At 40.9% G+C, this 14,314-nt stretch overlaps 1 protein-coding gene across 2 annotated transcripts in view; it reads right to left on the bottom strand.

Annotated features, from left to right (window-relative positions):
• The window catches only part of AK9 (adenylate kinase 9), a 247,445-nt gene that overhangs the window by 213,508 nt on the left and 19,623 nt on the right, over positions 1-14,314 (bottom strand). For both annotated transcript variants that reach the window (XM_050951342.1, XM_050951343.1), the window contains exon 7: positions 11,640-11,822. In XM_050951342.1, coding sequence (XP_050807299.1) covers positions 11,640-11,822 — 183 coding nt within the window. The remainder of the gene's footprint in view (positions 1-11,639; positions 11,823-14,314) is intronic.

Here is a 14,314-nt window from a genome sequence, read left to right as displayed (position 1 = left end):
TCGGATGCATGCAGTGGAAAATACAGTAGGAAGATACATATATACACAGAGAACATGAAACAATGGGTGTTACCATACACACTCTAATGAGAGTAATCAGTTAAGGTGAGCTGTTACCAGCAGGAGATAAAAAAACTTTCTGTCGTCATCATGAATAGGTCGGAATACGAACAAGAGGCTGCTAGGCAGCTCTCCAACACCACATTCTACAAGCCATTACCCTGTGATCCCACTGAGGGTTACCTAAAGAAATTACACCATCTGCTCAAGAAACTACCTGAAAAAGCACAAGAGCAAATCCGCACAGACACACCCCTAGAACTCTGACCAGGGGTATTCTATCTGCTACCCAAGATCCATAAACCTGGAAATCCTGGATTCCCATCATCTCAGGCATTGGCACCCTAACAGTAGGACTGTCTGGCTATGTAGACTCTCTCCTCAGGCTCTACGCTACCAGCACTCCTAGCTATCTTCAAGATGCCACTGACTTCCTGAGGAAACTATGATCCATCGGTGATCTTCCTAAAAATACCATTATTGCCACTGTGGATGTAGAAGCCCTCTACACCGACATTCCACACAAAGATGGACTACAAGCCATCAGGAACAGTATCCCCGATAATGTCATGGCAAACCTGGTGGCAGAACTTTGTGACTTTGTCCTCAACCATAACTATTTCAAATTTGGGGACAACATATACCTTCAAATCAGTGGCACTGCTATGGGTACCCACATGGCCCCACAGTATGTCAACATTTTTATGGCTGATTTAGAACAAAGCTTCCTCAGCTCTCATCCCCTAACACCCCTGCTATACTTGCGCTACATTGATGACATCTTCATCATCTGAACCCATGGAAAAGAAGCCCTTGAGGAATTCCACCATTATTTCAACAATTTCCACCCCACCATCAACCACAGCCTGGACCAGTCCACACAAGAGATCCACTTCCTGGACACTACAGTGCTAATAAGCAATGGTCACGTAAACACTATCCTATGCCGGAAACCTACTGACTGCTATACTTACCTACATGCCTCCAGCTTTCATCCAGATCACACCACACAATCCATTGTCTACAGACAAGCTCTATGATGTAATTGCATTTGCTCCAACCCCTCAGACAGAGACAAACACCTACAAGATCTCTATCAAGAGTTCTTACAACTACAATACCCACCTGCTGAAGTGAAGAAACAGACTGACAGAGCCAGAAGAGTACCCAGAAGTCACCAACTACAGGACAGACCCAACAAAGAAAGAAACAGAACGCCACTAGCTGTCACCTTCAGCCCCCAACTAAAACCTCTCCAGCACATCATCAAGGATCTACAACCTATCCTGAAGGATGATCCATCACTCTCACAGCTCTTGGGAGACAGGCCAGTCCTTGCTTACAGACAGACCCCCAACCTGAAGCAAATTCTCACCAGCAACCACAGACCACACAACAAAAACACTAACCCAGGAACCTATCCTTGCAACAAAGCCTGTTGCCAACTCTGTCCACATATCTATTCAGGAGACACCATCATAGGACCTAATCACATCAACCACACTATCAGAAGCTCATTCACCTGCACATCTGCCAACGTGATGTATGCTATCATGTGCTAGCAATGTCCCTCTGCCATGTACATTGGCCAAACCAGACAGTCTCTACGTAAAAGAATAAATGGACACAAATCAGACATCAAGAATTATAACATTCAAAAACCAGTTGGAGAACACTTCAATCTCCCTGGTCACTCGATTACAGACCTAAAAGTCGCAATATTACAACAAAAAAACTTCAAAAACAGACTCCAACGAGAGACTGCAGATTTGGAATTAATATGCAAAATGGACACCATTAAATTAGGCTTAAATAAAGACTGGGAGTGGATGGGTCATTATACAAAGTAAAACCATTTCCCCATGTTTATTTCCCCCCCCCCACACACACACACACTTTCTCACAAGTTCTTGTCAACAGCTGCAAATGGACCATTTTGATTGCCACTACAAAGTTTTTTCTCTCCTGCTGGTAATAGCTCACCTTAACTGATCACTCTCGTTAGAGTGTGTATGGTAACACCCATTGTTGGCTGTTGCCCACAAAATCTTATGCTCAAATAAATTTGTTAGTCTCTAAGGTGCCGCAAGTACTCCTGTTCTTTTTGTGGATACAGACTAACACAGCTGTTACTCTGAAACTTGTACACCTGTGGCACTTAATAAATAATACTATAAATAGTGAAGAACAAAATAAGGTACAGACGCTCTCTGGGTTACGCAAACCTGACTTATGCAAATCCGCACTTACGGAAAAAGTTCTGTTAGCTAGAAAGTGTGTGTGGGTGGTGTTTATTTATTTTTTGGGGGGAGGGGGAATGATGGACGTAGTGATTGGGTATATGTTCCCAACTTACGCAAAGTTCAAGTTATGCAAGGCATTCCGGAAGGGAACAGTTGCATAAGCCGGAGAGCGTCTGTACAATCTACCAAGGCCCAGAGCCAACAAAGCACTTAAAATACTTGTCCAGTTACATAACTATTATTTAATATTTGCATTTCATTACTGTCTAGATGCTTATTAAAGGTATGCAGGAACTACAGATGTAAACAGCTGGACTCAGTTACACAAAGCTCTAATCCATGCAGAATTTTGTGTGTTTTCTAGCTATTATGGTAAAAATATTTTTGTGTTAATTTTTCATTAATAACCAAAAGGCAAAGAAAACAAGACTGACCTTATTAGTGGACATTTGTTTCATTAGCTAAACACACACACACACACGATTTTGCAGCAATTTACATTTTTATACATATAGAGTGAAAGTTAGCTCTCAAGTTAAGTCTTAAGAAAGACTGCGGTGGGACAATATCCCACCCTAGTCAGGAAGGAGCTAAAGAGCTCCACGGGGCACAATCAGCATGAACTCTGAGCACCTGTGCAGCCTGTCAAACCTGGAGAGGGGCAGCTCTTTAAAAGAGAGCATCTAAACCCCGTACATGGTGGCAGGCTGGCTGAGGCTTGAGCTGGAGAGAGACTATGGGGCAGGTGCTGAGCTGGCTGGAATTTGGAGTTGATGCATGCTGGGACTGAGGTAGCTGGTGGCAGGCTGCAGGCTGAAGATTGGGCTGGGGCTGAGTGCTGGTATCTGGCTGAAGATGGTGAGGCTGGATTGTCAGAACAGTCGGGATGGAGGGCTAAGGTTGGACCCCAGCTGCAACAATGCATGATGGAGATCTATTGATAGAATGTCCGCTTAAGGAGCAAGCTGAAAAACTTAAAACTGTAACCTTAAGGAAAATGAGAGGTATTTGTCAACTGCCTAAATTCCTGATGGAAGCAAGTGGGGTTATGCATGGAGTGCTGTTAGGACTGTCTGAGGCTGATATCAAGAGTATAGGCAAAGAGAAATTATCATTTGTTAAACAGCTACTTTCATAAGAGAAAGGGTGAAAACCACCCATCTGCTGCTGTACACATAACACTTAAAGGTGAGACACTTTGGATAGGATCTAAATGGGGTATCTATCTTTCTGGGCTAAACAACAGACTCCTCCCAACTCTTGTGAGGTGTTATAATTGTCAAAGGTTTGGATGTGCAGCAACTATTTGTAAGAAAACAATGAGGTACAGCATATGTGGAAGAAATCACTCATATGAGAACTGTGTAGAAGGAAAAGAACTTAAAAGCAGCAATGGTGGGGGAATACATAGTATAACTTATAAAGGCTGTGCAGAATGAGCTAGAGAAATACAAAAAAACATTTTTTCCCCCAAGAAATATCATCTGTAGAGGCTACCAAAGAGCTCCACTGCAGAAAACAGAAAAAGAAAAATACACAAATAAGAGACAAGATGTACAAGAACAGCAGAAAACATCTCTGGTTAGGAAGGAGAATATGAAGGGAATGGGAGATGATGTATCTTGTGCTGAAGAGAAGTTTATTAACTGCATCTTGCAGATGGGGAAAAAATGAAAAGATTAAAGGGGGGGAGGGATAACTCAGCGGTTTGAGCATTGGCCTGCTAAACCCAGGGTTATGAGCTCAATCCTTGAGGGGGCCACTTGGGGATCTGGGGCAAAAATCAGTACTTGGTCCTGGTAGTGAAGGCAGGGGGCTGGACTCAATGACCTTTCAAGGTCCCTTCCAGTTCTAGGAGATAGGTATATCTCCAATTATTATATTATTATTATCATTGCAAAAGCAACAGAAAAATATTTAACAGTAGACAATCTCTTGAGAGACTGCATTCATAAGATTTTAAATGTAGGCAATAATGCAGCTTATATAACAGAGTCTTAATAATCCTTAGCTGGAACATGCAGAGTTTAATAATGCATGATCAGTAATTTAAGAAAGCCATCTTTGAAATGGGGAAAAGCCTGATTTATTATGTGTGCAAGGAACATGTCTAATAAGTAAACTTGTGTTCATTCTATCGAGATATGATATACCCATAGACGACTCATGCCTCTTGATACGAGGAGGCACAATCTAAAAGGGAGGACATGTGACTGCTCCACATCTCCTCTCCCCAGCAATCCCCCACCCTGCGCCCAGCCCGGGGTCACCATGCTCTCCCCACCCCACCAGAGTTAACTGTGGGGCAGTGCTCTGTCCTTCTCCTGTTGCACCTCCTCCCTCCTGGCATGTTTGGCTGCTTTCCCTTTTGTTTTGGCAGGGAGTCCGATGGAGCTGCTTCTCACATGGCTAAAGCTGGCTGCTCAGGGTCGCTGCTCTGTGCAGCGCAGCAGCTGCTTGAGAGAGAGCCTGACTAGGGTGGCAGCCTACCTCACCCACTCTGCTCCCTGCCTGAGCCCAGCCGCTGGGGACAGGGACTGAACAAGTTGAAGCCCTCCCCCCACGACACATTTCTGGCTCACTTGAAGCTGGACCTGGGCAGGGAGCAGGAGCCGGGGTGCTGCCCCAGCCAGGCTCTCTCTCAGGCAGCTGCTGCACTGCACAGAACAGCAACCCAAAGCAGCCAGCATGAGAAATAGCTGGTCCCACCCCTTCCGCTCCCCGCCTGGGCCTGGCTGCCAGGGACAGGGCCAGCGTAGGGTTGCCAACTTTCTAATCACACAAAACTAAACACACTTGCCCTGTCCCCTACCCAAAGGCACCACCCCTTCTCCAAGGCCCCACCTCTGCTCAATCCATCCCCTCTCCCTCCGTTGCTTGCTCTCCCCCGCCCTCACTCACTCACTCATTTTCACTGGATTGGGGCATGGGGTTGGGGCATGGCAGGAAGTGAGAGCTCCAGCTGGTGGTGCAGGCTCTGTGGTGGGGCCAGAAATGAGGGGTTCAGGGTGCAGGAAGGGGCTCTGGTCTAGAGCAGGGGGTTGGGGGAGTAGGAGTGGGTGCGGGCTCCAGCTGGTGGTGCAGGCTCTGGGTGTGGCTGGGGATGAAGGGTTTGGTGTGCAAGAGGGGGCTCCAGGCTGGAGGATGGAACCAAGAGGTTCAGAGTGAGGGAGGGGTTGTGGGCTGAGGCAGAGGGTTGGGATATGTGGGGGTGAGGGCTTTGGCTGGGGGGTGCGGGCTCTGGAGTGGGGCCAAAAACGAGGGGTTTAGGGTGCAGGAGGAGGCTTCAGGCTGAGGCAGGAGGTTGGTGTGGGGGGGGGTTAGGGATTTGGGGTACAGGAGGGGGCTCTGGGCTAGGTCCAAGAGGTTCGGAGTGCAGGAGGGGCTCAGGGCTGGGCGTTGGGGTATTGGAGGGTGTGCGCGCTCTGGGTGGCACTTACCTCAGGCAGCTCCCAGGAAGTGGCAACATGTCTCTCCAGCTCCTAGGCGGAGGCATGGCCAGGTGGCTCTGCATGCTTCCCCCACCCACAGGTGTCACCCCTGCAGCTCCCATTGGCCGCGACACAGCGGGAGAAGGGAGTCCTTCTCCCTTCCTCCCGGCAGGCCAAGTAGTACTTAGGGAGGGGGGCATTTGGCTACACCCCACAGGCTACCAGAAGAGGAGGAGAAGGTCTGTATACATATTAAAAAAAAAGAACTTAGTTAAGTTGAAATGGATGTGCAGAAACTAAGTTTTGATGCTATTGCGATTCCCATGCAGAACAAAAACATATATATGGATTTAAAATGTTTACAAGCCATGTAAAAATGAATTATTTTAGAACTAGAAAAATTAGTTAACAATGTCAAAAAGCCATTGATAATTTGTAGTGACTTTAACAGTCATAATGAGCTACGGGGAAGTAAGAAAACTGACCTAAATGATAAATGCTTAGAACATTTTATTGATATTCATAACCCGGTAATACTAAATACAGAAGTATCTACTAGATTTAATATAGCCAGTAAATGCAGTTGTGAAATTTATAAAGAAGGTGGAATGGGAAGTGATCACTTCCCTACATATACTGAGCACCAAAGCCAAAGAAATGTCAAAAACACAAAAAGTGTTCCTAGCTGAAATTTTTGAAAAGCTGACTGGGGTCTTTTCAAGATTAAAATGTGATGAATATTTATGCAGTGATTGTACAAATGACAATCTAATGAATTCTACAACAACATAATAAAAAGAATTTCAGCAGCAGGCCATCTATAAGACATCATATTGCCCCCGACTTAAAAATATGGTTCCCTGGTGGAATGAGGATTGCAAATTAGCAATCAAGCAAAGAAACAAGGTATAGAAGCAAGCAAAACACACAATGAATAGTAAAGACTTAATAAATTATAAAAGATGTAGGGCAGTGGCATGAAGGATTATCAAAAAGACAAAAAAAGTTGGAGAAATGTTTGTGGGAAATGAAACAAAGATTCAAATATACAGGCAAATTCAAAGAACGAATGGAATTCGAAGTAAAAGTAAACGTATATCTGGTCTTATTGTAATTAAAGAAACTGAGGTCTCCAGCTAGGAAAGGCAGACATTTTAGCAAAAGAATTCCAAAAGGTCAGTAATGATATGAATCAAAACAATGAGTTTTGTGGGAAAGAAGGAAGTTTACTGATGATAACTGTGAACTATTAAATGGCTGGAGAGAATATACTGATGATCTGCTAAACAAAAATTTTAATATGCAGGACCTTATTACAGCCATTAGAATAAGGAAAAACACAACTCCAGTTAAAGATAATATAAGTTATGAAATGCTTCAACCATTGTCAAAAGGAAGTCTAAAAATTCTATTGCAGTCATATAATGATATATAGGAAAAGGACTGCTGTCAATATATCAAGCACTGGTTATACCAATTACATACAAGATCTGAAGCTTATAGGCTTATTGCCCTCACATCAAGTGTGTGGGAAAAATCATGGAAAATAATAAATATAAGATTAGTATACTACTTGGGGACAAAAAAAAATATTATAACTGAGGTACAAAGTAGTTTCAGAAAAGGAAGATGCACTGTTGACCATATAGTGGGACTAGAAACAGAGGTACACAAAAGCATAAGGACCAAGAACTTTATAACAGTCTTCCTGGACATTAAAAAAAAAAAAGACATCATAAGGAGGGAAGACCTCCTATATAAACTAGCCAAAACTGAAATAAAAGGGAGAATGTTTTGATGGATAAGGGATTTTTTAAGTGACAGAACTATACAAGTCAAAGTGGGAACAGCTTTATAAAAAACCTACAAGCTTAAAAATGGAACTCCACAAGGGAGTATTATCAGTCCTACTTCCTTTTCCATTATGATAAATGGCCTACTGGAAAGCGTGCAGATGGGAACAGTATTTCCCTTTTCACAAACAACTGTGCTATCTAGATTAAGCATAAAAGACACCCCAAAGAAAAGCATAAAAGACAAATGAGGCACTCCAGAGAATTTCCAAGTGGGGGAATGATGGAGGATTTAAATTCTCTCTTGCAGAAACAGAACACTTTAAACCATGATGAAAATTAGGGAAGATTGGGACTGACTTATTTATTTATGGTGAAAAAATTCAGATAGTTCAAAAGTTTATGTTCCCAGGAGTTGTGTTTGGTAATAAATTGACTTGGAAATGTCACATAGACTTAAAAGTGTAAAAGTAGAATGAACTTACTTAAAAGGGTAGCTGGAAACAAATGGGGTACAGATAAGAGGGTATTGATTATGCTGTATAGAGTATTGATAAGATCAGTTTTAGACTACAGATGCCAAACTTTTGGTTCAGCCTCAAAAACAATTGTTAGAAAACTTGGAGCTGCTGTGGGCCGAAGTTGTGCAATTGGCATATGGCACAATGACAGAAACATCAGTGTGTGCGCTAAATATAGCCACTCAAGAAGCACCTGTAAATTTAAGGATGAAACTATTAGCATTAACCTTTTGGGCAAAGGTAAAAGGGAATCATGAAATCAGAAGTACACAACAGATTTATGAAGATTGCTGGAAGTTTAGTAAATAAATTTATATGGATTGCCACAGACTACCTCATACTACACTAGGGTCAAAAATGGGCAAAGGAGATATGTAAAAAGAAAAAACTGAGAGAACTAAAAATTTGTAGTAATCGGAAATCATGTTACAGCTGGACAGTTATTCCCCATTTGTGGATTTGGAACTGTATGAAAAAACTGAAGGAAAAATGTACACGTTACAATCAATGACATTTTAAAATTTATTTATGAAAAATGGGGCCAGTTTTACAAAGTCTATATAGGTGGATCAAAAAATGACAGCAGGGGACGAGTGGGAACAGCTTTCCATTTCTTAGTCTTGGAATCCAGAAATCTAAAAGGCTATCAAATTATGTGACCATTCTCACAACTGAACTAATGGGGATTATGTTAGCACTAGCCTAGAGAAGAGATGTGTGACCAACTGCAGCTGTAATTTTATCTGTTTCCTTGTTAGGCATAATGACATTCAGAACAGGGACTTCAGAAAGTAGAAATGACATAATAAGTGAAATAATATTCCTAACTATTGAAATAATGCAATAATAATCTGTGTAACAATAGCATGGATTCTGGCACATACTGAGATGAGATGCCTAAGAAAAGAGAAAAACATGCTTTACAAAAAGAGGAGGTGAATGTTAAGATACCCTTGATTCAGGGCCAGCCCTAGACTAAACGGCGCCCCAGACAACAACAGTCTTCAGTGTCCCCCCTCCATTTGTTAAACTTTTGAATACCTTATTTTCATAGCATTTGTAGTCCATTTCACAACTTCAATGCATGATTTGCATACATGATTTATCCCTGTCATATAAGACAATACATTTGCACACTAGGATCTGTAAATCTGTATTTATTCATGCCATATACAAGCAAATAAAAAAATGTTTCCTGTAAGCTTATGGAAATTAAAAAAAAATAATTTTAAGAATAATAGAAATGTACAGGGCATGACTGACAAGATTCTAGGAGATTTAAGGAAAATGGACTTCCCAGAAAAACTGGAAGATTCCATGAGATTCTACAAAGGTCCAGAACATCTTAGCTTAGTGAAAAAATGAATCCACATATGGCGTACCTGAAACATTTCCCTTCATTCTATTTTCCCTTTTGTTGCTAACAACAAAAATAAAACCCTGAGCTCAGCACCCCTCCAAGCTCACCATCCCAGGTGGTTGCCTGGGTCACCTGCCCCTACATTCAGCCCTATCACGAGTAGACAAGAATTTAAAAGTATGGTCATGAAGGAGCTTGCAAAGGAATGGCAAGAACTATAGACTAAGGAAACAAAAGAACAAAGGTCCTATGATGTATGCTCATAAATTGAAGATAATATTATACTCCACAGTTATGACAGAAAAAGCGAAGTAGTCATTTTTACAGTGTGAACATGTCATTACACCAAATATAAGTTAAACTCACTAAAGAGATGTAAAGATAGATTATGTAATATGTGCAAAACCAAAAAACTGTTGGTCATGTTCTATGGTATTGTGGGCAATATTCTATGGAAAGAAAGTTTCTCTGAAAAAACATTGAGTCAACTTGGCAAAGATTTTTCCCTTAATGGACTAATTAAAAAGTCACAGATATGGAATAGTGGTGGTGGGGGGAAGCCTCACTGCATTTCCTTATGGATACTAGACTGAGTGAAAGGATATAAGAAAAAACTTGGCTAAAAATGAATGAAGAAAGTGGTGGTCATAACTTCATATGATGAGGCTGCTGTGCCAAAAAAACAAAGTGCATGGTGGCACTAAAAGGTAAGCAGAGTTAGAGCTCCCTAGTCTCAATGACAAGGAGAACAGCTGGAGAGCCTCTGCCACTTGGACCCGCTGAAGAATTAGAGGGACCTTCTTTACTTTGTTCTCCCTTTTTGTTTAGAACTCCGGGTGCGGAGCCTAGGTTCTTTGGACACAAGGAGTTAAGGGTTCAGATCCCCCTCAGAGACTATTGTCCTCTGACCTTACAGGGGACCACTGGGTAAGCCTGGACTATTTTGTGGAATGCACTGTTATTTGGTTTGCACTTACCATTTTCTGGACTGCTTTGTGCCTAGAAGTGGGGATTACCAGCCCCCTAAGACTTACGGCCGGAGGACCACATTCTGTACTCTAAACCAGCTATACAGACAGAGAAGGACATCTGTGACAAGGTGCCAACTCTCACCCCCATGGTGCTCTAGAGGTACAAGCTATCACAAAGATTAGCATGAATTTTATCCATTATACATATTTTGTAAGCGCTCATAATTTATTTTTGATTAGCTGTACATAATCAGTTGATATTTTATATAGACTTGAAATATATATTATTTTTAGCTTTTCCCCCTTCCAATAAAATTGCTACACTATTTTTATTGTGTTTTAATTAATGCCAAGAAGACTCACTCTGGAGGTGAAAGAAATTAATATCTTGTTTAAAAAGTTACAGTATTTTATTTGCAGTAGTATTGTAGCTGTGTTGGCCCCAGGATATTAGTGAGACAAGGTAGGACAAGCTTTTGAGATACATAGAGTCCAAACCTGAAATTCTGTGTAGTTCAAAAGCTTGTTTTTGTTACCAATAGAAGTTGGTCTAACTAAAAGATATCTCACAGTACAGTAGAACCTCAGAATTACAAACACCAGAGTTATGAACTGATTGGTTAATCACACGCATGATTTGGAACCGGAAGTATGCAATCAGGCAGCACCAGAGACCAAAAAACAAAAAACAAATACAGTACAGTACTGCGTTAAATGTAAACTACTAAAAAAATAAAGGAAAAGTTTAAAACAAAGTTTTGACAAAGTAAGGAAACTGTTTCTGTGCTTGTTTCATTTAAATTAAGATGGTTAAAAGCAGAATTTTTCTTCTGCATAGAAAAGTTTCAAAGCTGTATTAAGTCAATGTTCAGTTGTAAAGGATTGAAAGGACAACCATAACATTTTATTCAGAGTTATGAACATTTCAGAGTTACCAACAACCTTCATTCCTGAGGTGTTCGTAACTCTGAGATTCTACTGTATTTTTATGGTGGTCCAATGTTAAAACTGATAAACAAGCTGAAATCTTATCAATACTACTAAACAATTTTACTGAATGAGTATTACAATTTTGTTTAAATCCTATAGTACCTCTCTTAAAGCAGAACAGAAATTGATTTACAAAAACAAGGTTGAACAAAATGCATAAAGAGTAACAGTTGAGGTTTTTAGTTTATTTTTAAATGTCCATGAGCTTTGTTCTTTTTCTGACATGGCTGCTAATAAAGAGAGTCTCTTCTGTAGATTAAGATCAGTTACCTCATCTTCTTCTTCCTGCTCTTCCTCCTCTTCTTCTTCCTCATCTTCTCCTTTATGTTGATCTTTCTTTTTCTTCCGTTTGTCAATAATTTCAGGATCCCACTGGTTCCTTTGGTATATCTGCCCTGTATCAGGATGCTGTCTTTGCCCAGAGAGTCTTTGGCACAAATCATAGTCAGGACACTAGTTAAGAAATAATCAAAAGAAAACTTTCTGTTTATGTTATTGTCATAACAATATTATTTTTTCTTAAAAGTAATAGAGCCTACTTTTAAACTTTTTTTTATATATTGCACTTCTAGGCACATACAACTTTAAAAAAGACAGTCAATAAAAATAAAATGTATAAGAATTCACAAGGACATGGGAAAAGCCTTTCTAAATAGACAATTCCCAACCCCAAAGCTACTGCCCAATCAGTTACCACATAATCTTTCCCTCATCTTTGAAAAGCCTGAGAAAACAGTGACAGCTAACACTGGTCTACAATTTTTGAGAAGTCGTCTGCTTCAGAGATAAAATGTGATATTTATTATGTTTTTTGATGTGCTGAATTCAAATATGACAATTAAAACAACTGATTGGCTACTGTTTCTACGATATTTAAGTTTTTACATTCTATGTCTATGTATATTGTGTAGATAGTAGAGTTTTAATCATAAATTGTAAACCTAGGTCTTTTCATGTGTTTATGGTTGCTTTACATGATAATATTTCATCTGTCCTGTTTATGTAACACTTTAAAAATCAGCAAAAGGGTTATATAAATAAAATTTATTATGAAACAAAAGGCAAAAAAACTATTATGTACATAGTTTAGTCCTATTCAGTGTCTACTCGGCGCTTCTTGGCTTGTCTCTTGTATTCATTAAAAGGAGCATCTCGTCACTGTCCAGCAATAGTCTGCAAGCACTGATGGGTTCCATTTGCCCTGATAGCCTGCCAGGAGATTCCACTGCTGTAGTCTGGAGCTCAACAGCTCTGCCTTACTCTTGGGTAGTTCCAAATCCCTGACAAGGTCATTCAGTTCACCTTGTGTTAGGAGGTGTGGTTCAGAGGAGGAGGATGGGAGAAAATGTGGGTCCTGTGACATTGATGGTTCAGGACCAGAAGTTTCATCCTCTTCCTCTTCCTCATCTGACTCAAGTGAGAATGATTCTGGTGCATCAGGAACCGGCAGTCCTTCTCCGTGGGGTACTGGGCGTATAGCTGATGGAATGTTTGGATAATGCACAGTCCACTTTTTCTTCTTGGACACACCTTTCCCAACTGGAGGCAGCATGCAGAAGTAACAATTGCTGGTATGATCTGTTGGCTCTCTCCAAATCATTGGCACTGCAAAAGGCATAGACTTCCTTTTCCTGTTCAACCACTGGCGAAGATTTGTTGCACAAGTAGTGCAGCCTATGTGTGGGGCCCACCTCTTGTCCTGATCTCCAATTTTGCAGCCAAAATAAAGGTGATAGGCTTTCTTAACCATAGTGGTTAGACTGCGCTTTTGTGATGCCAAAGTCACTTCACCACAAACATAGCAGAAGTTATCTGCACTGTTCACACAAGTACGAGGCATCTCTGCTCACTTTGCAAAATCAAACACTGACAAGAGACCACGACACTGTATGATTTCTAGAGCTGATATAGGGCAATTTGTTCAGCAGAGTGATGTAAGCTTCGTTATGATTGCATCATCCATGACTTCTAGGAATAACATGACGCAATTCATATTATGTATGACGCAATACCAGCTTCAGATTGCATCATTCATTGTTTTGCCTAAAAAGCAAGTACTGTCCAAACCCAGTCATAGATTTATTCATAGATCCAGTCAAAGATGTATTTTAGTCATTTCTGGTTTAAATTGAGATCCCTTCCCTTTATAACTCACTTATCCTCCGCCATTCCCAAGTCAAGGGTCGTATATACTGACCCGATAGCATATCTTGAAAACTAGAGCCAATCAACAATTTTAAGCCTCATTTTCGTTCTCAGTGACCCAGAATTAGTAAAGTTGGACTACATTTATTTCAGAAGCATTTTGGCTGTAGAGCAGTGTAATCCAGGGAGGGGCAGAAGGGGAGGAGCAATTTCTACAGAACAAAGTATTGTTTAATTGGACCACGTTGCTAAGTACTGTGCATGATAAGTTCACTAGATGAGAAACCCCTTTAAGTGTGAACAGAGTTCTGGAGATTACCTTGCTTCCCTTGCAAGAACTGCTTCTGAAAGTTGTGTGTCTCAGGCAAGAAGAGGCCTTTGCTGTGATTTGCAAAACTTGCAAGAATCAGGGGATTTGCCTTCCCCGCCTTCCAAAGAAGCCTCCTCTTTGCCATTTTTTGATATACAAATAGAACAAGATTTTTCCAAAGTGAGTAATGAAAAGCTATTCACAGATCATGCATTTCTAAAGAGATTCCTCTTCCTTTCTTTTTGACATCATGAAAATAGCCACAATTCTATTACATCCAGGATTTCACCTAGAACCACTGAAGTCAATGGCAAAACTCTCAGCTGACTGCAGTGAAGCCAAGATTCCTTCCTTGGAGTTTAAGGTCTTACCCTTCCTTCAACTGAAGTCAAGAGGGGGAGATGAGGTATGTACATGAAGTCACGAATTCCTTTCTGATGGTGTAAAACTGTATCACCCATTTATATGGAATTTTATGTGTGAAACCATA

The sequence above is a fragment of the Gopherus flavomarginatus genome, chromosome 4 (assembly GCF_025201925.1).
Source record: "Gopherus flavomarginatus isolate rGopFla2 chromosome 4, rGopFla2.mat.asm, whole genome shotgun sequence".
In the NCBI taxonomy this organism is placed as follows: domain Eukaryota; kingdom Metazoa; phylum Chordata; order Testudines; family Testudinidae; genus Gopherus; species Gopherus flavomarginatus.
This window is presented reverse-complemented; position numbering and strand designations above follow the sequence as displayed.